Source organism: Pocillopora verrucosa, chromosome 4 (assembly GCF_036669915.1).
Source record: "Pocillopora verrucosa isolate sample1 chromosome 4, ASM3666991v2, whole genome shotgun sequence".
NCBI classification, from domain to species: domain Eukaryota; kingdom Metazoa; phylum Cnidaria; class Anthozoa; order Scleractinia; family Pocilloporidae; genus Pocillopora; species Pocillopora verrucosa.
This window is the reverse complement of record NC_089315.1, coordinates 9,527,823-9,552,939: the sequence shown is the minus strand read 5'-3', so window position 1 is coordinate 9,552,939 and position 25,117 is coordinate 9,527,823. Positions and strand designations below refer to the sequence as shown.

Sequence of the window (25,117 nt, the reverse complement as noted above, 5' to 3'; positions counted from 1 at the left end):
ACGGTTAAACGGTTACCAAGCCAAAGGAAAAGAAATATACTTAACATTTCTCGTTATCACTTTTTGATAGTTTTTACTGATCCTTCTCGTATTTGACTTCTCCTCGAGGCGTTTAAGATGTGATATATTTCGCGAGAGGAGGAAACGAAATGATGAGGTACGTTTTTAAGTCTTAAAATTGAGAATATTTCAAAAGACAAGGTAAAATTTGCCTACGAAGCACGAATTTCAGGTTGAAAGAATCCCCTAGTCAGTTGTGTTGTTACGTATATATCTCTGATTTCTGCCACAATGCAGAGCTTTTAACGATCTCTCCAGGCAAAAAAAAAACAAACAAAACTTCTTCAGTCGTTTCGAAGGAGTTAAGAGGCATGATGTGGAAAACAACTCTAAAAATTGTCTCAACTGCAAATATTTTAGACGTTTTGCTACTTCCGTAGAATAATACACTTACATGTACAGTTAACCCATACATGTACAGATAACCCATACATGCAGAGTCATCCCAGTCTAATTAAGTAAATCTGTCACAAGAAAAGATCAAGTGGTGGTGTTATTGACGTTGGGCATACTGTACAAGCGTGATTAATGGTTCGACATTGAGTTTTCATTTGTATGTTAAATCTGTTTATTAACCAACAAATTAATGGTATTGTTTCTTTATTTCGCGCTGATCAGCTTATTTACCAGTGTTAAAAATATCACCTCTGGGCTTTTCTTTGCAGCTGAATGCTTGGAAACTTGCTGAATAAGTAGAGAACCTGAATAGATGGCCTCATCACCCATGAGTGTGCATGATCCAATGGGAAATTCCCACAACAGAGGAAGAACAAAAACGAAGCAAGTAATTGAAAAGGAAGGTGCAAGCACCTTTAACTCCAGAGATGAAAATGATGGTGCTGAAGAGGTAGATGATGGAGGATTAAGGGATTTTCAGGAATCAGAATTGAAGAGGCAGGAAGAAATGAAAAACTTAACAGATGTGATTAAACTAAAGTTAGATGTCAGAAAGGAAGGATATGTAGAAGAAGAAAGGAGTAACCAAACAGTGCATGGCACTAGCAACGGTAAGCCTTCGAGTGATCAATGCCAAAGTATGTTGAATGCCGCTTTAGAAGCTCAGCAAAGAAATCTGCATAAAAATCATGCTTCAACTCAAGATACTGTATCAAGTGATGATGGAAGGGATCCAGGAAGTACATTTGATGATGGCCATGAACAACAAAGTGGTTTAAACCAAGCTAATGGGACATGTGATGTTGCTGATGGTGCAGATCATAGTATTCATGACCTTGAATTGAGAGAGTCTTATACACCAAACTCTCTAGGTCAAGGTACTGGGTCCTTTCCTTCTTGTCAAGACAAACCTGATACTAACCCTAGTACAAATACAAATTGTGGTAATGAAGGAGCTGAAAGCATCAGGAAAAATCCAGCTCAGCGGAGGAATATAAGAAGTACATCTGATGATAGCCATGAACAACAAAGTGGTTTAAACCAAGCAAATGGGACATGTGACGTTGCTGATGGTGCAGATCGTAGTATTCATGACCTTGAATTGAGAGAGTCTTATACACCAAACTCTCTAGGTCAAGGTACTGGGTCCTTTACTTCTTGTCAAAACAAACCTGATACTAACCCTAGTACAAATACAAATTGTGAGAATAAAGCAGGTGAAAGCATCAGGAAAACTCCAGCTCAGCGGAAAACTCCTGAGGAACAGAATGATTATTCTCGTACTTCATCTGTACCTCCAACACCTCAGTCAAAGATAGAATCTAGAACTCCTGAAACTGTGCAGATAGTTCCTGGTGCAAACCCGAAAGGATTGGGGGAAGATGGAAAGGAAAAGAAGGGTAAGAGAAAAATAAAAAGAAATTCAGTGAAGATGATTTTCCAAGACCCACACCCATTCTCTAGTCATTAAGTCAAACAGAGTTTTCTTTAAACAAAGAACTTTCATTTTAACTGAATGGCAACTCCCTGGAGCTGCTAAAAATGGAGCAATTATGAATTTCAGTTCAAAAGTAATAATTGTTTATCTCCACCAATCTTGATGAGTGTTTCAGAATTTTTATACCACATTCCTTTACCAATCAAGTGTAAAACTAAAACCAATTGTAGCTCTCAACCACACTTAGCAATGTTTATTTTGAGTCCCTATCAGTCCCTAAGGATATTTTTCTTATTTTCGCTGATTGGTTTTAATGTACTTGTTTGCTTTTGCTTTGCTAGTTTTTGAGAAAAAAGAGGAAGGAAATGCTGCAGCTCAACAGTCTACAGGTTAATCTTTCTACATTTGAGATGAATATAACATTTAATGCCTTGAGTTGAGTAGGTGGGACCTCTTGCTGGCAGAGACAGTAAAACTAGTGGCAGACAGGAAAAAACAGAATGAGAAGAGAAAGATCACTTTCCCTTTCTACTACACCTGCCTTGCTACTCCAACCTTGTTTTGTGGCTTGGTTGCCTAAATTTTGGTGTAACAATGGTTCTAGCTGCTACAGAGGCTTGCATATCATCAAAAGCACAACTTATTCATTTTCGAGTAGTGCGGATAATGCTAATATAATATCTTCCTTCTTAAGAGTATATGATTGTCTTACAATCTATGTCTAAACTCGTGTACCAGGTTGAGGCCCTTTACTCTGTCACTAAGTTGAATTGTTCCATGCATCTCTAGACAACTTCTGTTGAAAGTTTTTTTTTTTAATCATCCCATTTATATGTAGTACTTGTGAAGTGTTTACATTTGTTTCTCCTGACATGGTGACCTTGTGTGTAGTGCTGTAGAGTAGGTTTGGCTGGGATCTTTCAAGAGTCAATTCTTCAATTGATTATTTTTATACTGACCTGGTTGTTTGTTTTTGTAATCACATGATAATAATTTTACCCTCCTGTTGAACTTAATTGATTCAGAGTAAGGCTTGATGGTCTATTGGGCCTCTCAAAATAATGAAATTTAGATATGCTTAAATTAGTTAAGTAAATTTACTTTAAAAAACTGCAAAACCTTGCATGAGAGAATTAATCAAATGGTTTACCAAGGTCTGCTACTTAGTTAAATTCTTTGCTTTTCCTTAAAATAGTTTTGTCCAAGATTGGAACCTTTTTCAATGAATACATTTTCCATTCTATTTGTGAAAGGAAAAGGACTTTGGGCTCACTTGCCATAATTGTAATTGATTCAAAAGCCTTAAAAGTTTTCATAGAAGGAAAAGAATGAGAGGAAACTAAATTTCAGATAAATATCTTTCTTTCCAGGTCATGAGCAGTTGAAAATGTTGGAAGTGATAAAAGAAAATTCTGAACTTTCGGAGAAGCTCTCTAAATATTTGGATCATGAGATGAGAGTAATAAGGTGCTGGAAACATCTGGCCCATGTTTTGGGTGTTCCTTCTGATGAAACCAGGGAGTTTGAAATGTACTCTGAGCACAGTCCCACAGAGGATTTATTTGTCTATCTCACTGATGTCTGGCGTCCTGAATTAGATGTCAAGGAACTCAAGCAGAAACTCCAGAAAATTCATCGCAATGATTTGATTGAAAGCTTGAACAAAGGTACAGCATTTGTAGTAATAAACGATAAAATACTTATCACAGGTTCTATCTATTAAGGAAATTGCTTAGGGTGGGAAATGGTCAGAGAAAGGAAATGATTCAGAGCAGGAAATGTAATTGTTACACTTTAAGGACAATTTTTTAGTTCAGGATGCCACATTGTGTATTCAGTGATTTCCCACTCTCCAGGTACTTCGACATTGTAACCTGGTTCAAAGATGGTTTCAAACTACCAAAGAATGTTACTGCAATTGAAACACAATTTGTTTATTTCCTTAGCTAGATTCTGTTGCCTAATTGACTATGAGCTTATAAATAATTTCTTTTGTTTTAATTCTCTGGTTACCACTATTAAGCTGACATTTAATGTTTAATTTCAAATGTTTTTCTCAATTTTTATCTCAATTTTCCTCTTTGTTTGTTGCCGTTTTGTTTTATTTGTTCATTTATTTTCTGTTTGTTTGTTTTTTAAGGTATTGTTTGTTTCAATAACATATCAAGCTTAAGGCAGTACCAGAGGTTAACTCAACCTTTTTGGAATGCTTTCATTTTCTAAAATATTGAAGATTATTGTTGAAAATAGCCTAATTGCAAAATTTTTACTCAAATCTCATGGCAAAATAGAGATACAATCTTGGCCCTATGGTTTGCAGCTCATGCAGTATTTCCTGTAGATGACAATTCTGACACATAAGCATAAGCCTCTTATTCTAAAAATTTGTGATGATATTTCTAATTTTCAGGACACACCGCTATAATAAGCAAGCAAATAACCATGCACTATATTTAATTTATTTTACTACATTTAACAGATTGAAGTTGTTACTTTTAACTGCCCACACCACCTTGTATTTTTGTGGTACCTGATGATGCACTTTTCTTCTTTTCCCTTCCCAGCTGAATGATGGCAATTTCTTTAATTAAGAGAGAGCCTAGAACATTCACTGAGATCTCTCCTTTTGTGTTGCTTTTCCATCTCACTCCAATGCATAGCATGGGTGCCAAGATAGTCTCAACATCGCTGGATAAATTTCATTGCTACAGATGGTGCAAATGTTTATAGTCTCATATTCTAATTGGTTTGAGGGGAAAAAATCCATTGCAAGAGAAATGTGGCGACATTGCGCTTTTTTGCATTTACTGCTGCAGCCATTTATCACTGGCTTACACAAGATAACGATTGAAGAAGGCAAAGTAAACATGGATTCTTTGACAAATTCTGCCAAAGATATTGCTACTTTTCACAAATTAATGAGTGAAGCTATATTGTGCCATGCCACTGCAACATCATTATTTCACAGAATATTTATTTTTTTAATCTAAAACTTGGCAAACCAAAACTACATACTACATGTATGAGGAAAATTTATAGTGCAGTCCAACACAGTCCACAACAAATTGACCAAATGAAAAGGTATTGCATCTTAACAGTAATTTTTTGTTTTCATTTTTTGAGGATAAAATTGTCAAAATAAAATATTATTTGGCAGACTGCACTGAAAATCTTCATTACCATTATCTTTGTGCATGGGCAAAACCATTTTGTGTAATATCAAATTGGCTTAGAATCATAGATTATATGTGAAAATTTCAAGTCTGTGCAACAAATCTGTCATGAGATATTTTAATTCCAAAATTGTTGAAAATTCACCAAATTAGTCTCGGGTACCACCTTCAGTTGTGGATCCTCTTTTTTCTTTAATTGTACAAGTGTAATTATAACATTTATTTGCTTGATTTTTGTTTCATGTCAGGGCTTTTCAAAGATAATATGAAGGTGGGTCATCTCATCTCTGGTGAAACAAAGTTCATTAAGTTATTGTCACCAAAACTTGATATAAACTCAAGAACCATTGGAAACTGGAGATCTTTGGCATCAGAGTTTGGTATCACAAAACAAGTGGCAGAGAAATTTGGATTACGTGGTTCAGGTCCTTCAGCAGCGCTGTTTCGGTACATTGCCTCAACAGAGAAGCTCCGTGATTTGACTATGTTGAAGCTGCACGACCATTTTGAAGGCATGGGGAGAAAAGATCTGGTGAATTTATTGAAAAAAGAGTTTGAATATAAAAACATTGAAGGTTTGTCTTTCATAGGTTAGGTTACTTGTCTGGTCGAAAAGTAGAATAATGTGCACACTGTACATAGTATGTTCAGGAGTGCCTAGATTCTGTTATGAAAAATTATGAAAACATTACTGCTATTTGAAAAGCAGCCTAGAACCATGTGATCATGGCTTAAGTTTCTTTTTTTTTCTTTTTCTTTTTTTTTTTTTTTTCAAATAGAATGTGGAATACTTGAGACTGTAAAAAAAAAAATGCCAATGTCTTTCTTTAATGGACCCTTAAGTTCAAAATTGACCATCTTTCCTACTTTGTTTTCTCAAACAAAGCTTTCAACCTTTCTGATCTTAGCAGCATGTGGGAGGCTTGTCACATTTGAGCTTTAGGCTAGCTCAGCAGCAAGTTGTCATCCAAGTGTTCCATACACTCCTTTTTAGAAAGGCAGACATTTCCCCATTTTCTTACTGTATCAAAATTCAAAGGGATACTGGTGTTCAAACTTAAATTATTATATTTTTTGTTTGAATTTGTAACCATTACAGGGAGTATGTTTGTTAGAGATGTGGTCGTAGATGAGTCACCGCTCTTAACAGAAATAGGAGACCGTCTTAACAAAGATATCCGAGCAATCAAGAACTGGCGCAATTTGGCATACAGATTGAAAATTCCCCCCGAGACTTATAAAGCATTTGACAGTTCTAAAGCTGAAGCAAAGAGCCCTACTAAGATGATGTTTGCGTGGCTTGCTCGATGGAAGCCAAATCTAAGTGTGGGTGATTTGCTGGAAGGCATCAAGAAAATTGATCGCTATGATGTGGTGGAGCTTGTTACAAAAGAGGCTGAAATAGGTGAGTGTACATACAGTTTAGCCCCTCCCAAGATTCACTGTTGCCACTGGGAGTGGTCAATTACAAATGAGGTAAAGCCAGGAAGACTCTAAATTTTGGTTCATAGCCTGTTGTTTTATCGCAAGTTTTCCCCTTTAATGAACTTAACACTTCTAAAACAAGGTTGGCCTTCACAAATGACAAATGCACCTGCTAATACAACTTCCACTGGGCCATGAAAATTTGATCTCAGTCACTGGTTCAATCAAGTTGTTGTCAGAATATGGTTTGACTGGATCCCTATTGGATGAAAGTCTTCCGTCAAAATTTTGTAACATGACCTTTTACATCCCTTTCACCTAATTTTCAAGAGGTATGCAATAAGATCAAGAGCAGTGAAAAAAAAATTTCTATGATGCATCAGTAACTCCATACCTCTCATAGTATTGAAAAGCTTAATATAATGGTAAAAACTTCCTATATGGAAAAAAGAAGAAACCAGATTTCCCATCTTTGGGTCAAAAAAGACACAAAAGCCTTTTCCTTACCTTTGTTTGCTAGGTCAAATATTATGGTTGAAAAGGGCCCTAATGATGTACTTGTTTGTTTTTGCTTTGCTAGTTTTTCAGAAAAAAGAGCATGGAAATGCTGCAGTTCAACAGTCTACAGGTTAATCTTTTTACTTTTGAGATATATATAACATTTAATGCCTTGAGTCCTGTAGCTAGGACTTCTGTGTGGCAGAGAGAGTAAAACTAGTGGCAAAGGGGAATGGTGGCAAAAACAGAATGGGAAGAGAAAAATCACTTTCCCCTCTTGCTACTCCTCTTGCCACTCCTACTATTTTATTTCAGTGAGGGTTCTGACTTCTTCAAAGGCTAGCATATCAATAAAAGTGCAATATATTTGTTTTTCAATTGTGTGGAAACAGAAGGCCTAGTGGCTTATTCCAGGGAAGGAGGGCACACCCAGGTTCTAGTGATGTAGGTATCTGCCACATTGAGGGGTAAGGTTATCAGAAATAAGTCTGGAACAGCATACTCAAATCAGAGATGCTTGGTTTGAGTAGAGTATGATCAACTAGAAAGAGTTAGGAAGAATTTTATTTATGTTGATCTTTTTTTCTTTTCAACAAACACCTCTCTTCCTGGCCTGTCCATATTTTAAGCAGGGACACAAGTGATTATGAAAAAGGGAAGAACTTTTTGAGTAGTAGAAAGTTTTGGATGAAATAATTTTAGTGACCAGTGTAAGATATGGTTGAAAGTGAATCCACATATAGTGACAAATGTTAAAAGTTTAAGTGTTCCAGCAGCATTTAACCGTACATTAAATTTCAATTGTGGATTATGCTAATGAAACATATACCTCCCTAGGTCTATGTAATTGTCTGGTGCTCATGTACCTTGTCGAGACCCTTTACTTTGTCAGTAAGGTGAATTGTTCCCTGCATATCTAAGCACAATTCTATAAACGAACTCAGCTCAGAGAACTTTTTTTTCAATTTTCCCATTTATTTGTGGTACTAGTGAAGTGTTTGCATTTGTTTCACCTTATCTGGCAACCCTTTGTATAGTGCTGTGTATAAAGCTTTCCTCCGGGTCTAAAAACGTGTGATGTTGCGTTGGTCTTCGTCGATAAATTGATGATGTAGTAAGTCCTATTTCATAAAATGATATTGTAGTGAATCCCATTTCAGTATGGCTAAAATAACCACACCTCATATTGACAAAATCATAGAAGGGATATTGTGGTCAGTTAGCTAAAATTTGGTATCTAATCTCTCCTAAGGAAAGAGAGCTAAAATAAAGGAATTATAGTCTATTTTTATTTTATTTTATTTTGTTTTAGCAAAGCAACTCAGTGATCTAGAGCAAATGCACTTAGAAAAGGACAGGGAGAAGTACATATTTTCAAATCTGGAGAAGAATGCTGACGTAAAGGGTTTTATAGTTCGAGGCAACTGTGGAGGAGGAAACTGCATGTTTCATGCCCTGTCCAGGCAATTGGAAATTAAACTGGGACGCAAAATCTCTCATGGTGATTTGAGGAAAGAGATTGTCGACTATCTTGAAAATCATCGTGTTCTGGTGAGGAAAACTACCTCATAATGATTTGTGAGATGAAAAAATACTGATCAAAATGGCTCAAAATGACTCTTCGGCGGACAAAACTGCATTTCATTCATTTTGCAAATTGATGTTTGTTTGAATAGCGCCTTTAAAAAAAACATTTTCAGCTGGTAGTGTGTGTAAACAATAACCCCAGTTCCCCCCTTTAAACAAAAAAGCATCTCTCTCCTTTACCGCCCCCCCCCCCCTCTCCCCCTTGCTCCCCTTCGTCAAAAGTGTTAAAGACGTGGCTGCAGAGACAAAAACAAACAAAAGAAAAGAAAACTCAAACTTAATTTTACGTTTTGAAAATATGAATTTTCTATAATTTTGTCTTTTTTAGCCCAAAGTTGGTGATCTTTCTTCGTTCATATGGGGCAAAACATGGCAAGAATTTTTAGACGACATGGCAAAAGACGGCACTTGGGGAAACCATGTGGTGCTTGTGGCCGCCGCAAACACATATGGAATTTCCATTCGCGTGATTAGCAGTGTGACAGATCATGAAGATATTTTAGTCACTCCAAGTTACACATCCAGCCAAGACACTGAGACGCTGGTGCTGGGACATGTTTTTGAGTATCACTATGTCAGTCTTGAACAAAAATCCATGTCAGGTACAACACATACTGTCCAGCCAAGTGCTATCTGCCTTTCTGTGTCATGAAACATTCAATGACCGGGAAAGAAATTCTCGATTGTGACTCATACGCGTTTCTCATTTAGCCCTATTTTAGCTTATCGTTTGAAGTCAATTTTCGTCGTTCATAACTATTGCCATATTTGTCCTTTCTTTCTTTTAAATTTTTTTTACATCTGTGGCGCATACCCTTTAAATCCAAATGAGGGCCACGTCTTCCTAGTGTATATTGTCGTATCGAAGCTGCCTCACAGTCCGTGGGGGGGGGGAAAGTCAGAACCCGCTGTGAGACCTCACTTTGATTTAGCTCTCTCCTCTCTTTGATACTGGTGATGCAGTACAATTTTGGGGAGAGCATGTGAATGATCCTTTGTTACAGAAAGGTACTTTACCATTTCTCAGTTGAGTTCCCTTCTACAGTGCGCATAGACCAACACGGTTGAAAAAATGGTTTGTAAACGTGATAAGTCTCCCGGGAGGAATTGATAATCCTCAGTTTATCGACGACAATGTTCGTCTGCCTTTGCCGGTCATTTCTGAGGATCCTAAACGAAATAATTAGCCAACTTATCACTGTTTATGTTTAAGCTACAGGAGGAAACTTCCAATCGTCATTTGAAAACCGACCGCTTTCAACAAAATCGGAGTATGGACAGCTTTCCTTCGGTTCAACATACCAGCAACGTCAGCAATGCTATCAGCAAGGATCGGCCTTAAATGAACCAGAGGAAACTTGTAGATCTCCAGGACCGTTTCAATCACAGAGAAACTATCTATCAAACGGATCCTTTATTTCATCAAGATTACAGGGCCTGGCGCAGAGAAACTATCCATCAAACGGATCCGGTATTTCATCAGGATCACAGGGCCTGGGGCTCTGTCAGAAATCGCAGACAAAACGAGTGCCTTTCTCTGAGGAGGAAAAAATTGCAATAAAAGTGAGGCAGCTGCCAGTTGAAGTTTACCGCAAGATTTGCATGAAGCTGAGCGTCAAACGGAATATAACTTTTGACGATTTTCGTATGGTGGCTGAAAAGCTTGGCATGGATAGGGACACTATGGAATTTCTAGGCCAACAAAGTAACCCAGCTGATGTTATGTTCTCCCAATTTGGACGAAATTTGCAGGTGGATGGGCTGATCAGAATTCTTCACGAAATGGAGCGGTTTGATGTTGCTGCTGTTTTGGAGGATTGGGTCGAAACAGGAAATTTCAATTAGTCCTAAGGCCTAACTAACATCAGAATTTTTATTCTGTAAATTTTAAGAGTTATTGTTTTCGCTACAAATATGTAAAAGAAAGACGTTCACAAACAAGAACTTAAGTGCTCTCTTCCAGGTATTGGTTAAGAGTTTACTGAGTTAAGACAAAATCAATGAAATTGAAACAATACCCAACTGGTAGATCTGTCGATAAAAGCTGCGTCAAACTAAAGATCGGAAGCGACAAGAAACTTAAAGCACTTCTGGTGTCACAGGTCTGCATGGTAATCAAACCCTGGCCATTGCAGATTGCCCCACACCAAAAATCGAATCGAAGAGAAAGGTTGAGGAAGACGAGTGGCTATGTTTGTTACGTTTTCTCCTCTCTTTTCTTATTTCTCTTTATATCACAGGTAAACGACCCTAACGTAGGAAATGGCCCTTGCAATGCGAAGTTGTGAGATTTGAAGGCAGACTTCCGGCGCTCGGTAAAATGCGCCAAATTTCAAACAGCGTAGAAAAAGGACGTATATTAGTATGAGCAGACACGCATAGCTTAATAGTTTGAAATTTGGCGATCGTCGTCTGAAGGTTCGTTGGACGTAGAACTGTCTCATGACATGGTGTAGTTACATTCATGCTCGACTAGGAATTCTCCTGAACTCCTAGCTTGGCAGTATAAGAAGTGGAGTAGTATAAAATGAATTGTATGGTTATTTAGACTATTAGACTTCTTCAATGTGTTAGCACTTTCGTGATACCAAACAGTTCAAGCGAATTTCCAAACGTTTGGTATAATCGGAGAAAAAAAATTATCAGAAAAGTTTTTAAGTTTCTCCATGATATACAATTTGTGTCTATATCTGCATCCTTGTCCATGTAGGTTCTTTTTCAGTTTTTGCAAACCTATTTAGTGTTTATCTACGTCAGTAAGATGTTATTAGAAGGTGTCGTTCAGTTTTAAGGCAATTTTTTACTATCGAATGGAAAACTGACTCAAAATATTGCGAGGCAGACAGCATGACCAATTACTTTCCAGGTATTGGTTTATCACGCAGGCTAATCTTGAAGTAGCTCCTTTTATAATGAAATATGCGTAGGTTTTTCATTACTACTTGCTCAGTGTTTTTTGTTGTTGTTGTTTTTCTTTTCGTTTTTGATTTTGTTATTTTATTTAAACGACAAGTGACATTCTGGAGGACAGATTATTACTAAATGAAGCCGATGTATTAAATAGTCTCTGTATTTAATTGGAAGTCGATGGGTAGAGTTTGTGAAAGTCGTGCCCCCACTTATTGGATCGCCACACGGCTGATCTACAGCCCAGCGACTGAGAACGTGAAAAATAGCTTAGCTAATTATTGTGTTTTTAAGAAACAAAAAAAGGTTTAGGTGAACTGAGTAGGCATAGAAAAATTACAATGGTAATAAGAGACTGAACGATTTTGTAATTAAACCATCAATGAACTGATACATGACTTGGTTAATCGTTGTTTCACTTAGTTATCGATATTCATTTTTTAACTTAAAATTTACACAACTTATTTTTTCAATTTCAAAATCTATAGCTTATGATTTCGATTTCAAACCAATATCTCACTTGATTAATTGTTCCAGGATGACTTTGTCTCGCGAGGTTATTTTCATTGTCTTGGAAAAACGCCAGCTTAGACAGGATGGTAATGACAGCGGAGAGGTACAATTTCTTCCCATTAATTCTTTTGGGTTTCTGTCTGTTCTGTTTTCGTCCCCCGCCCTTTACTTAAGAAGTTATATCAGAGCTGAACTTAAATCCCTCAATACTTCATTTCTTTAAATTCGATCCCAAATCTCTTGCATCATGATTCAATTTACAAAATGTAATTCAATTAGTTCCACTGCACACTCATACTCGCAGGCCTGTAGGAAAGCTTCTTCCACCGGCATCTACAATTTTGCTTATCTGATTGAATTCTCCTTTACCTGTCCCTTTTTCGCGATCTCAGTAATTCCGTGAAGATACGAACAGTAAAACCGTGGTTAGGTTTTACATACTGTTGTTACAAGAAAAATTTCGAGCGTGACGAGGTAAAAGGAGTCAGGCGATGTCTTTCGCGCAATTTCGCTGTATTGCGCGGGATTCTTCGCTGGAAGGGAGTGCCCACAATGCATTGCGATTACTTAGAAAGCGCGCACATTTTCCAAAATGGCCGACGGACCCAACGAATTTCAACTGGAACAACCACCTTCAGACGGAATTTCGTCCGTCAAATTCAGCCCCAACCCGGCTTCATTTTTAGTGGTGTCATCATGGGATACAGTAAGAATCTCTTCCTCTGAATTAACTTCTTTAACGTTAAACCTGTTAGTTGCGTGCGACTTTAGTTCAGTCTGTTTTCTAACGCTTTAAGTTTTCTACCATACTTCCAACAGACAGTCAGACTTTATGATGTCCACAACAACAACATGCGTCTTAAATATAACCACCCATATGCTGTGCTAGATTGTTGTTTTCAAGACGGTGTGCACACTTTTAGCGGAGGACTTGATAATACTCTGAAAGTGTAAGTACGACCTAAGCGATAATCTACGCTTCATCTAACCAGGGATTGCAGTGATTAGTGTTTAAAAAGAACTCTGTTGAACAATCTTCCTTCTGAATTTACTATTTCCCTCTTGTTGGTCTTGAATAGTTGTTGGTGTTTAGTGTAAATTATTTGATACAGAAAGCCTTAGGAGAAGGTTACAAAACCACTGCACATTTGTAAATAATGCTGTGGCCTTATTTTTTATTGGATACGACCATGTAGCCCATACACCATGTACCACTGAAAGAAATGAAGGAAAAGAAGAATGAATCAAATTGTGATAACACCTGTTCTTTTGCTAGAATTGTAAATTATTGACTTGAAAAAGGCCAACCTGGTTCAAGAAAAGAGGTGGAGTAGTTGAGGGAGGCCACAGATAAAAAACCCTCTATATTTAAAGAAATTGTGAGACTCTTTAGATTTTGATGACTAAAAAAATGAGCATTTTTAAACTGGTTTGAAATATTTGAATGTCTACACCACTTACACCTATAAGCTCATATTTTGGGAATCAATTATTTTTAAAGCAAAAAAGGGGAAGCCACATTATGTAGCCACACAACTTGACTTGACAATCCTGTACTTTATGTGAGTTGTGTCTGCACTATATTTGTAACTGTAAAAATAACAATAAATGTGTTTGTTTATTTGTTTGTTAGCAGTTGTTTTGGGAAATGCAGCATACTTAGCGTCAAACTTTTGTTATTTTAAATTATTGATTGTTTCTTCAGTGTAGATCTAAACACTTCAGCTGAACAAGTTTTAGGAATGCATGATGATGCAATTAAATGCGTGGAACACTGTCAAACTCCTGGTATGATAACATGAAAATTGCAAATTTAACTATAGTAGGTGTAATCAGTACTTATGCACTGTAATCTGTAGAGGTTCTGTTCAAGATATACCTAACCCTTTAACCCCAAAGAGTGACTAACTTCTAATTTCTCCTTTTAGTATTACCTCTGAATCAAACATTAAGGTCATGAGAATATTGGAAATGATCAACAAGTACAGGAGCTCTTGATTGTTAAGCAAAATCTCCTTTTCAGCACCTTAGGAAATGTATAGAAAATAGTACGGAGAATATGCATACTGATCTTAGGGTATATAGGGTATTATACTGAAGACGTTAGTCTTAACAAGTAACCTGGGAAACTGTGCTAGAAACTGAATGACTTGAAGAATTATGACAACCACTTACAGACTTGGGTGATACATTTTTTTAATCTGATTTTTATATAGCTGTGGTTTTCACATTTTGTGCATGTTTCTCTGATCTGGGCAACAGACAAATATCCAGAGTCAGGCTTGAATGCAGTAATTTACAAATACCGGTATTTGTTCACTTCAAGGGTTAATTGCAACTGGTAGCTGGGACAAGTATGTCAAACTTTGGGACCCAAGAACAAATCAGTGTACTGGATCATATGAGCAACCTGAAAAGGTCCGTAACTGTGTAACTGTAGTCTGTGATGGATTTCTATTGTCAGAAGTCCACTTTGATTTTAGCAGATGCCAACTAGAAAGGAATTCAACAATGTATTTAAATCAAACCTACTGCTCCGTATCACAATTACATTGTACTAAATTTGTCCATTATAGTTTGGTTTAGATCCTTCTTGCTTTAATAAATGGCGCTTAACATTCATGCCACGAGAAATTTAGATATAATGGTTTGAATATTATTAAAGTTTGGAATCCAAGACATTCATAGTGACATGATGTTATGATCGATGTCATCAATCTTCTAACTCCCAGTGTGATTAAAATGTAACTTCTCCCTTTAATATCCATACATTCTCCAGCAAATAGGTAATGTGAATAATCAAACTTATCAGATAGAAGTTGTTATCTTGATCTGAAAACAAATTCTTGTAACTGATTTACAAGGAAATATGCAGCAGCTAAATAGGAGAATTAACAATCACATCTTTGGAATGAAAGGGTAGACACTTTCCTCATTTATCAATTAATTACCTGGCCATCCATAGAACTCTGACTGGTGTATAAGTACAGAAGGGTGTAAGTGCTATCCAAAGATATCCTTTGACTGAATATGTTTTGGTTGGTTGTCTTAGGTTTACACAATGGCTTCATCTGATGAGCGTCTTGTTGTTGGCACAGTAAGTACTATAAAATGGATACAAATAAATTCAGTCACTGTCATTTCTTTTTTCACTTCCCATCTGGCCTGAGGGTTAATGAAATTTTACATTTACAGAACCATAAGTGAGCTTAATTAATTTTCAGTTCATGTTGCTATCTTTTAGGCTGGAAGGCGTGTCATGGTATGGGATCTCAGGAACATGGTAAGACCAAAATAATTATGTTTTTAAGCTGCTAACAGTGATTTGTATAAAAGGTCAATGCTAACAGATACCTGTTTAGAGAAATGTCTCTCTTTAAAACTAGATATCTGCAGTTACCCATAACTTAGCTCTGGTCAATGTACATCCATTTTGAATCTATACCTCTATTTGGATAATGCCAGCAAATAAGATATGTCTTGGTTGGGATTCTGACCAATGTAAGTGCACTGGCTGAGTTTCATTAAATAATCAATCAATAAATTAGATTATTTGTACCCATTATTGGTGCACATTTTTCACAGACATATGTACAACAAAGAAGGGAATCTAGTCTGAAATACCAAACAAGATGTATCCGCACTTTCCCAAATAAGCAAGGTAATTTTTAACTTTATATAAGACTGGTTATTATGTGATAATTTGGTTTTAACATGCAAGTTCATAATGTAAATTGGCCATGGTAAAGACTTCCTAAAGCTGACACTTCAAGTGTTTGCCCTTTGTCAGTACAAATTACGAAGGGCTAATGCTTGAAACATTAGCTTTTGGAACCCTGTACGGTGGCTAATTTACATTTTCAAATTAGTTGATAAAACCAAATTATCTTGCTGTATCTTCCTAACCAATGCAGCACCACAGTTTCTTTTGAAACTTACCCCATTTATTCATTGGTTATTGTGTGACTTACTTCATTTCTCTTCCAGGTGTTTGGTTTAACTTGGGAAACACTAGTTTTTCTGCATTGCTTTCATGTATACATGTGCAGGCAAACCTTGGCTGTCCATACTTTAGTTGTTTAGGCTAGGCTCAGTTCACCAGGAAGTGTGTTAGTTGGTGTAATCAACAAAATTGTCATACAGTTAAATGAGTGCATTTGGACAAATGAAGAGTACCATTTTGACAGTGACAATCCTTTTTGTACAGAAAGTTGCATATAGTCACATTGAATCACTAGTAACAGCTTTCTATGACCTTTGGTATCACAGGGTACGTGTTGAGCTCTATTGAGGGCAGAGTAGCTGTGGAATACTTTGACCCAAGCCCAGAAGTTCAGAAAAAGAAATATGCCTTTAAGTGCCACCGAATCAAAGAAGAAGGAATGGAAAATATATATCCTGTTAATGCTATATCTTTTCATAATGTGTGAGTAATGTATGCCTCTTTCATGTTCAATCTGAGGAAACCGCTGGTAACTTGAAGACCTGGTAGTACTAAGTACCACCAACCTACACCTGCATGAGCCTAATGAATTGAATTGATTGCTGCATTACCCTGTAATATTATGCCAATCATTATTGTTTAGTATTGTTTTAGTAGGCACACTTTCAGAGCAAAGAAATTTTTGACAGAAAATTAGAAACATCTGAATACACAAAACCTGTAGGTTTCAATTAATGCAAATTGATTTTCCTTTTTGGCTCACTTACTTGTTGACGTGCCATTATCTGTGACCCTGGACTACTTGTTACCTTTCAGATCTCCTACATTTCGATATTGCTCTTTTTCGTTATTTCACTTTTGGAACATTCTGTCCTAAATCCTTTTTTTGTCCATGAGTTATTTGTGCATTTGTCTCAGTAATGTTTCTTGGCAATCAGGGTTTACTACCAGATCTGGGCTCTGTGTGTGAACAAAACATACGGCGCTACCCACTGAATAGTGATTTATCCAGTGGGTATTGTTATCCACTGTTCTAACCACCAGAGCCTGATGAGTAAATTAATGTGTATTTTACCACTCCAATCATTTCAGACACAACACATTTGCCACTGGTGGTTCAGATGGTTTCGTAAATATTTGGGATGGCTTCAATAAAAAGCGACTTTGCCAGGTATCAGTGAATATATTAAAAAATTACATCTCTTACCATTAACCTGTGTAGCAGGTAATGCACAACAAAATGGTGGAAAAGTACCCAAATAAAGTTCAAATTAGAAATCCTATGGTCAGTGTTAAGAAAGAAAAATATTTATTTGAAGTGTGATATGGAGATACTTTTCCATAGTACTACCTGATTTTAAAGGAGGAACTCTTTGTCTTAGTTTCCCTATCTCAAAACAGTTATGAAAACTACTGTCATTTGCATCTTCTGTTGATTTCTTCCATACATAACCAACCTTGTTCCCTCATTTTAATGTTAATTCTTACATTCTTCATGTTGGTGTTATTTCAAATTGCTTTTAATAATATTAATAACAATTAAGATTTGTGCAGCACAAATTTCATGTAAGCATGATCAAATGCGCTCTACAGTTTCAAATATATTTCCTGTCCCATGAAAACAGCTCATAGTGTTGTGACATTAAAATTACAGTTTAAGATGATTCTGCAAGGCCTGGTCATTGTAAAAGATCAGACATTAATCATGTCTAATTGCATTTTCAGTTTCATCGTTACCCAACCAGTATTTCATCATTGAGCTTCAGTAATGATGGCAGCCTGCTGGCCATAGCTGTGTCATACATGTATGAAGAGGATGAGAAGGAGTAAGTTACATCATATTAATATACAATTATAGTGCTATGATATTATGTTCCATCCACCATTTTGCCAAGAGCTACAAATGCACAGAACCTTTGAGATAACAGGTGTCATGATAGTTAGATAATGAAACATAGTGCTCCTTTAGGTTACATGTTATCCTTTGTTTGGCTGGAAAAAAAATAGACATCTCACACTGTATTTTACAAACTGGACAGTTAGCTTGGTTAGAATTTTGCAAAGTCACATCAAGCTTTAGTTGACACAAAACATTTTATTTCTTTTACTAGACATCCAGAAGATGCCATTTACATTAGGCGAGTTTCTGATGCAGAAACAAAACCTAAGTAAATCCAGTAAGAAAGGACTTTAGGGGAAAATCAACAGACTTTTGAGATCTACTGGTCATTATTCATGGCGTGATGGCATCAACTTACTTCAATTTGTTTGTGCACTCAGTTATTCATGCTTGAAGGACAGTTTTAATGTACAAAGTATCCTCTTCAAGGTCATTAATCCCTTTATTTCACATTCCTCCCAATGAGACTTCAAGCCCTTTTATATTCAAAGGTGACGAATTTATTCATCATAGCCTTGTTTGTTCTTGTTTAAAAACAGGAAGTGGCTTTCCAGTTGTGACTTATTTTGCCTGTGATTCGACAAAATATCTCAGGGAAAATGTTTTGAGCTATACCCTTTTCAATCTCAAAGTCGGAAAGCTAATTCTTGTTACTGGTGACTTAGCATTCCTTTGTGCCTCTGGGACATCTTGAGATAGCTATCTTAAGAATATTTTCATACTATTAATATTATTATTATTATATAATAAATAGCTATTATCATTGATTTTTCTCACATGCTTTTTCTCAAATGTGTGAAGCCTGTCTCATTTGCTGTCCATGTAAGAATGCCTCCAGCAGTCATAATTTCTGGCAGTACTTCTACCTGTAATCTTTAAATGGTGTTCATAATCTTGAATTCATTGGCTGAAAAAACCTGATAATTCCTCTTCTTGTTAAGGGGATTTCCATTGTATTTCTATCAGCTTCACAACAATCTTTGTGCTGCAGTTTCACAAAGCAGTCAACAGTGACTTTGTTTGTGTTTAGTCTTTCATACTGACTGTCTGACATTTCCAGCTAACAAGTCAATCTTCCATTGTAGCAACTTGATCACAACAGCTTGTCTGCATGTTTCCTTGTCACCTGGTAGTTTCTTTTGTCAGGGAAAGTTTATCCAAAACACGACCAGCAATCATTTTGTAGGCATAAGTCTGTTTTAATTGGATACCAGAAAATTAAAAATCAATACAGGGCTAAACGGGTTATCAAATAAGTCAGAGGTCTAGAGTCATCAGTATATTTTTTTCTTTTTTTTTTTTTATTCTGACCTTTCATTTACACAGTTACAATTTTACATTTATAAAATTGGTTAAAAATGATAACAATTCGATATATTTAACAATCTTACGCAGTTACCCTATTTTCAGCTTAAGAAATTAAACAAATTAAACTAATTAAACCAAGCAACATAATGTAAAAAAAAAAAGAGAGAGAAAAAAACAGGATAGAAGGCAAACCGGCTTAAGATTTTTTAAATTATTAAACCATTCCTTTTCATTTGAATATCCATTTCTTTTCAAAGAAGTTTTTCTTATTTATTTTTCTTTCAATTTCATATTTGATAGCTATCTTGTTCTGATAACCTTGTATTTTAGGGTGTATTTGTTTTCTTCTGCAGTCCCACAAAAACAGTTTTCCAATAATAATAAAGTAATTGAGTAGTGTATGTGAAGGGCATTGTGTTGAAAGCATTCCAAATAAAACATTTTCCAAAGTCAGGTGAACTACCTGATTTGACAAGCGGAACCAGTGCAATTCGAAATCAGTATTGGTAAGTTACCTGAGGATTGTCAGGTTGAGAAACTACAATGGGTTTTCCTGAATCTGAGGTTTCCCTGATGTCAGTATGAAGGGGAACATCACCTAGGAACAAAATTAACAATTATATTGACGATAAATTGCATACATCACCTTGGCCAAAGTGTTGTCTTAGAATGTGGTTGGGAAATTTTCAATATTCGAGCAAACCATAACTAACCAATATTCTATGAAGGCCATGAAATTTGACCCAACCTCAAGTCTGGAAAATAGAAACTGGGGGATTAAATAAGTGTACTCTTTTAATCCTGTTTCTACTAGGAATTCAGTAATTAAAACTTATTTTGTAACTCTTAACTTAAGAAGTAATGAGTAATTTGTTGTGTTTACCCAAGAGTTCTAAGTCCATTTCCTTTGCAACACCTCTGGCACCATCTCTTCCAAATATGTAGGCTTTGTGTTCACACTTAGGACATACATAATGGCTCATATTTTGAATTAGTCCGATAACCTTGATTTTAAAGAGAGAAAAAATGATCTCATCAAAGAATGTGTAATTTAAAAAAAAGAAAATCAATGCTAAGATCACCCTATTACCATTTAACATTCTATATAACACTTACTGGTACATCAACCTTTCTGAACATCTCTGTGCCTCTACAAGCATCAAGCAGTGCAATATCTTGTGGTGTGGTGACTATCACTGCACCTGCACAAATGTGTATCAGTATACAAAATTATTATTTGGGACCCATTTTGGCTGAGGCCATTAATAGATTTTGTTGAAAAGACTCTCCACTAGGGTGGTTAATGGGTACTAACAAATTTTCACTTAACCCCATCAAATGCAGGGTGATACCTTATGATAGACCAGGCCCCAGTTGTTTGAAAGGGTAGATAATGCTATCCACTGGATTTTTTCAATGTGTAGTGCACTACCTTTTGCTAGCACTGATCCGCTGGATAGCAATGTATCTGTTGAATAGCCTAAACTGCCCTTTGAACAACTGGGGCCAGCATCACAACTTGGTGGAAGCAATACTAAAGATCTCCTCATGCTACCATAGTTAGCAAAAGTTAGCTGGTTCGCAAAGCAGGCAGATTTCTTTGTCACCTGTTATATTTTCTTGGACATGGTGTGCACAACATTTGGTAATATTCCAATCCCTTTGGACTGACTGACCAGAAGGCACTTCCCATTAGTTTATTCAGTCACAAAATGTGCACCAGAGCTTTATTTCAAGACTTCAGATAATTGTGTCTCACACCCAAAATTTGCCTAGCTCACCTGAAATAGGAATGAGTTGTGAGATTGACAGCTGGGTATCTCCTGTGCCAGGAGGCATGTCAATCACTAGAACATCCAGCTCTCCCCATGCAACCTGTCGTATTAACTTTTCCACCGCAGACATCACCTTTTGTGTCAAATACCAAATTAAAATTTAATTATTAAAAATTATCAAATTTACCTTCATTTCTGAGATTTGGTTCAATTTGGTAATTCTTCCTTAAAACTGATATAAATTTCCTTCAAATCAGTTGAGAGAATTTTTAATGTTTTGTTGAGTAACATCCTCCAGCTGATGTGTGTGTATTTGTGTCACCTGTTTGTTGAATCATGTGTTGAATGATCTAATTACTGTGAGAAAGAGTTGCATAAAAATCTCAAGCAATTTACAATTCTCCACCAAGGTCCTAACATTTGGATCTCTCTTCCTGTTTCAATCACTCATTTGTCAAATCTTCTTAGCTTTGAGACAAAAATGCAAGAGTTTGTACTTAAATAATCACTGGATTGGCCAAGCCGCACATTTACAGCACTTGCTCTTTTCTAAATGAATCTTTGTAAGTGAGGTGGCCTCTCCCATACGACCAGTGGCTTCTTGGGTCTCCCTCCTCTAAATTATATTACTGTAGATGAAGTTTCTTGTATTGTTAAATAGACAAATAGATGATAGTGATGATGACAATGATTACTTCCAAGAGTTAACAGAGTTAATCAGAGTGAACTCACCATTAATCCTCTCCACACAATTGGTGCCCCTTCCTCCACCAGAAAACCCATAGACATACTGAGAAGTGAAAATATAATTTATGATAAGCGTGATGACTGTTTTATCATAGACATTACATTGAACACAATTTGAAAGAGTTAAGTAGAAGCATGAGTAACTAGCAGTCACCCAAGGAAATAGAAATTCTTAATTCCTCATGTGATAAAAAATACCATGTTAAGTTAATTTATGAAAGATGTGACCTTACCAAGGCACTCCAAAATTCACCAATGGCTTCATCATGTTTTCTTTAGACAGATAAAAGACACAGGTTAACTCAAACTGGTATTCTCTGAAAATTTCACGCAAGACCTTGCAGGTCAATGGTATTAATTTTCAAATATTTAAAATTTTTAAAAAGTTTAGTCAGATATTGTGGACTAATATATCATGGGCCACAATGGTCATTTCTGGGTCTAAATTTAGGTTACAGTCATTTCTTTGATCATAAACATCAACTTTGTTTTCTAAATGACCCCTCTTGACGCAAAATGCACAAGAGCTGCCATTTGGGGTACAATTGAGATCAGATGTCTTCCAGCAATAGCAGCTTTTGGTTCAACTGCAACATTGTGGATGAAGATAACTGAAGCATGCCTTTATTCATATCATGATAATCACAGAGCTCCAACCTTTTGTTAGCTCTGGCTGTCCTCTTAAGTTCATCATTTTTGGTATAGATGGTCCATAAATATCTGCATCAAGAAGCCCAACACGCAAAGACTAGTACAAGAAAAATAGCTGTTTCTTAAATTTAAGACAGATAGTTTGACTAACATTTTTCCTGCAGAGAAAAAATTCAGGACAAAAAATCATAACATTTCTAAGGCTTGTGGAAAATGTTTCTTCAATAACAGAAGATCCTTGAATGACACAGTTTCTATTCATGTCTATCATCAACTGTGAAATCATAACAGTAGTTTCCTTCCTCTTCTCAACCCAAACAGACCTAAACAACCCTTAACAGCCTGAGAGGTATGATAGAAAGTGCATAAGGCAGCTGAATCTATCGAGTAGATCTGCGTATTTTAATTATTCCCTCCATCAAAAAAAAAAAACTAAAACAATTTTAAAACAAAGTATAGGGTATTGATTAGTGGAAAGGATTTGTTGAACACAGCTGTAGCCTTTTGGAAATCTTCCTCGTTCTCATACACTGACACAAAGGACTGTCCCCTCCACCCTTACTGTCAGGGTAGAAACATTTCATGACACATACATGCATGGCAAAGTACAAATAAGCTTTCAGAGAGAAATGTTATTAGTAGTAATCAATAATTAAAGCAATATGATACAAAGACCAGTCATACCAGAAAATCTCCTAAATTATGGTCTCTGCCTTGAGGTAACAAAGGCAAATTCTCAAAATTTGCAAATTAGAAACTTTAAGATGGAAATTTGCTGCTACTCCATTCACCACAACTAGCAATGAGATGCTTGATTTAATTATGTACAGCATTACTCTAAATTTCAACTTCAAACCTGTTTGCTTGCTAGCATTCCCAAAGCCAGATTCACTAGGAAAAGTAACAAAAGTCAAATCAATATCTGAAGAAACTAAATGTGTTAAAGAAATTCACAATTAGTAACTCATCCATATCAATTTTAGAAGAGTTTTGGAAGAGGTCTAAACCTAAGAAAAATTTGATGGTCCAATGATTATGGCTTGTAGAACTCAACAAAAAGGAAAAACACATGAACAGAACCAGCAAGGATCAACACCATATTAGCTGACACTAAGCTTTTTTTCCCTTTACATGACTACTTGCACACTAAGGGTATGTCATAGCAACTAAAGGAAGGGCTTTGTGACCCCTTTTCATCTAATGTTGGACATATTACACCATTTAGATCAGACATTTGGTACACATTATTATAGTATCCAGAACTGAATACTCCCCCCCCTTCCCCATCCCTGACCCAAAAGAAAAGGAGTAGATACTATATACACACTATATTTGACTGAATTGCAATTAAAAAAGGAACCAATAACTTGAAATGGGAACTTATAACTACTGCTCTGAAAATTAGTTATTTTCAAAAACATTTGTGAAAAGATATCAGGAACTACTTGATATACATATATATGTCAAAGTCAGGAACTATATGTCAATGATGACCTCATTCAGTGACTTGCAATTTATACCTGAGGTGGTGGATTTTCCAACTCCTCCCTTGCCAGATGCTACTACTACCACATGCTTGACACCATCAACTGGCCGCTTTTTGGGGAGACCTCTGGCCATTTGTTGCTTCTGATGTTCTTCTAATGACTTACTCCTATTTTTGATGCCCTTCAAAACCAGAGAAAAAAAGAGCATTGTCTTGTTACAGTAAATCCTCACTTGAAAAACTTCTGGAAAATTTCAGCCAAAACTTAATGGTCCACCCAGTAGTCTGACGTGAAAGATAACTTACCCTCTCCTCTAGGCGTATGGGAAGGGGGGCTGATTAGAGGCGAGAATAATGGCTGACACTTCACCGAGCCTGCCAAATACTGCACAGACTATAATAATCGGGCCTTCATTCCTTAACCTGTGACATTAGTTACGTCTTACAGCAAGATCTAAATATCCAAAATTCCCGAGTCTTTCCGACCCTTGATTGCTTACCCCGTGACTCTTATCGAGGAGAGTTTTTCAATTCCAGAGAAAAAATAAAGAAAAGCAGAGAGAACAATTTAAACCTGCGGATAAAATCTTCAAATAGGTACTAACCCTAGAAAAGAAGCGAATCATAGTTGTGTAACCCATAAGGAGCTCGAGATGAGGATAAGAAAAATAGACCCAAATGAGGACCAAAGTCTTCAGCGACAGAAACGAATAGAAGTTTACCTACGTGAACATCATATTAACACCCACCAGTGGATCTTCGTGAGATGAAGCTAGCACTGCACAAATGTGCATCCTAGTTTTTCTACAGGAAGCCGGTAGAGAAGAAGATGATATTATTGTTCTTGTTAAAAATCTCTGTACAACGGACGCCATCTTTGTTATTGATACCTTTACGTCATGTAAGCGAATCCAAATTATCCTTTCCACGCAAAGCATGCTCTCCCCAGTTTCACACGTAAAACATTTCGTAGCAAGGATATATCTTTTTCTGTCTTTATAATAAATTTATGTTGCAATTTTTCTCTTTGATTATTCAGGAATAATTTTCTCTTCTTCTTTATCGCCGAGTACTCTTCTTCCTACCAATTTGTTTCACTTCTCCATTTGATTGTGTTTAGATTCAGAAACACCAGCTGAATCCCCTTCTTCCACGACAAACACTCCCAGCTAATTAAGCTAATTACGTTATAGCTCTGTAACTCCGCCTAAACTGTATAAAGCCTTTTATAATGGTAAAGAGTCAAAGTTGATGTCTTTTGTTGAGAGTCGATTTTATTGTATTAATGAACGACCTATGCCGTGATGAGC

At 36.4% G+C, this 25,117-nt stretch overlaps 3 protein-coding genes across 6 annotated transcripts; 2 read left to right on the top strand and 1 right to left on the bottom strand.

Moving 5' to 3' along the window:
- The first annotated feature begins 22 nt into the window (after window positions 1-22).
- On the top strand, window positions 23-11,875 carry LOC131795666 (uncharacterized). Of its 3 annotated transcripts, XM_066165631.1 has the most exons (11): window positions 23-157; window positions 726-1,856; window positions 2,236-2,283; window positions 3,265-3,561; window positions 5,316-5,642; window positions 6,167-6,472; window positions 7,073-7,120; window positions 8,303-8,541; window positions 8,906-9,179; window positions 9,791-10,002; window positions 10,060-11,875. In XM_066165631.1, the coding sequence occupies exons 2-11, from the start codon at window positions 770-772 to the stop codon at window positions 10,420-10,422; spliced, it is 3,201 nt and encodes a 1,066-aa protein (XP_066021728.1). In that variant the 5' UTR covers window positions 23-157; window positions 726-769; the 3' UTR covers window positions 10,423-11,875. The 3 variants fall into 3 exon arrangements, with proteins under 3 accessions (XP_066021728.1, XP_058969242.2, XP_058969241.2); XM_059113259.2 differs by having other exon boundaries at window positions 9,797-11,875; XM_059113258.2 differs by having other exon boundaries at window positions 9,791-11,875.
- A 705-nt stretch (window positions 11,876-12,580) lies between these two features.
- On the top strand, window positions 12,581-18,193 carry LOC131795642 (mitotic checkpoint protein BUB3-like). Its single transcript, XM_059113227.2, has 11 exons — window positions 12,581-12,703; window positions 12,817-12,947; window positions 13,703-13,785; window positions 14,324-14,415; window positions 15,050-15,094; window positions 15,242-15,280; window positions 15,583-15,658; window positions 16,267-16,423; window positions 17,033-17,111; window positions 17,666-17,766; window positions 18,052-18,193. Exons 1-11 carry the CDS (start codon window positions 12,590-12,592, stop codon window positions 18,110-18,112), a joined length of 978 nt encoding a protein of 325 aa, XP_058969210.2. The 5' UTR covers window positions 12,581-12,589; the 3' UTR covers window positions 18,113-18,193.
- Window positions 18,194-18,565: 372 nt separating this feature from the next.
- Window positions 18,566-24,973, bottom strand: LOC131795643 (iron-sulfur cluster transfer protein NUBPL). 2 transcript variants are annotated; one of them, XR_009341055.2, is made up of 12 exons: window positions 24,557-24,973; window positions 23,842-23,989; window positions 23,178-23,212; window positions 22,328-22,418; window positions 21,904-21,943; window positions 21,656-21,713; window positions 20,930-21,056; window positions 20,265-20,350; window positions 20,032-20,152; window positions 19,862-19,903; window positions 19,664-19,746; window positions 18,978-19,034 (listed from the first exon to the last, which is right to left on the bottom strand). XR_009341055.2 is itself a non-coding variant. In XM_059113228.2 (11 exons), the coding sequence occupies exons 1-11, from the start codon at window positions 24,743-24,745 to the stop codon at window positions 18,963-18,965; spliced, it is 1,050 nt and encodes a 349-aa protein (XP_058969211.2). In that variant the 5' UTR covers window positions 24,746-24,973; the 3' UTR covers window positions 18,566-18,962. The 2 variants fall into 2 exon arrangements, 1 of the variants encoding a protein (XP_058969211.2); XM_059113228.2 differs by lacking the exon at window positions 19,862-19,903 and having other exon boundaries at window positions 18,566-19,034.
- Between the last annotated feature and the right edge of the window lie 144 nt (window positions 24,974-25,117).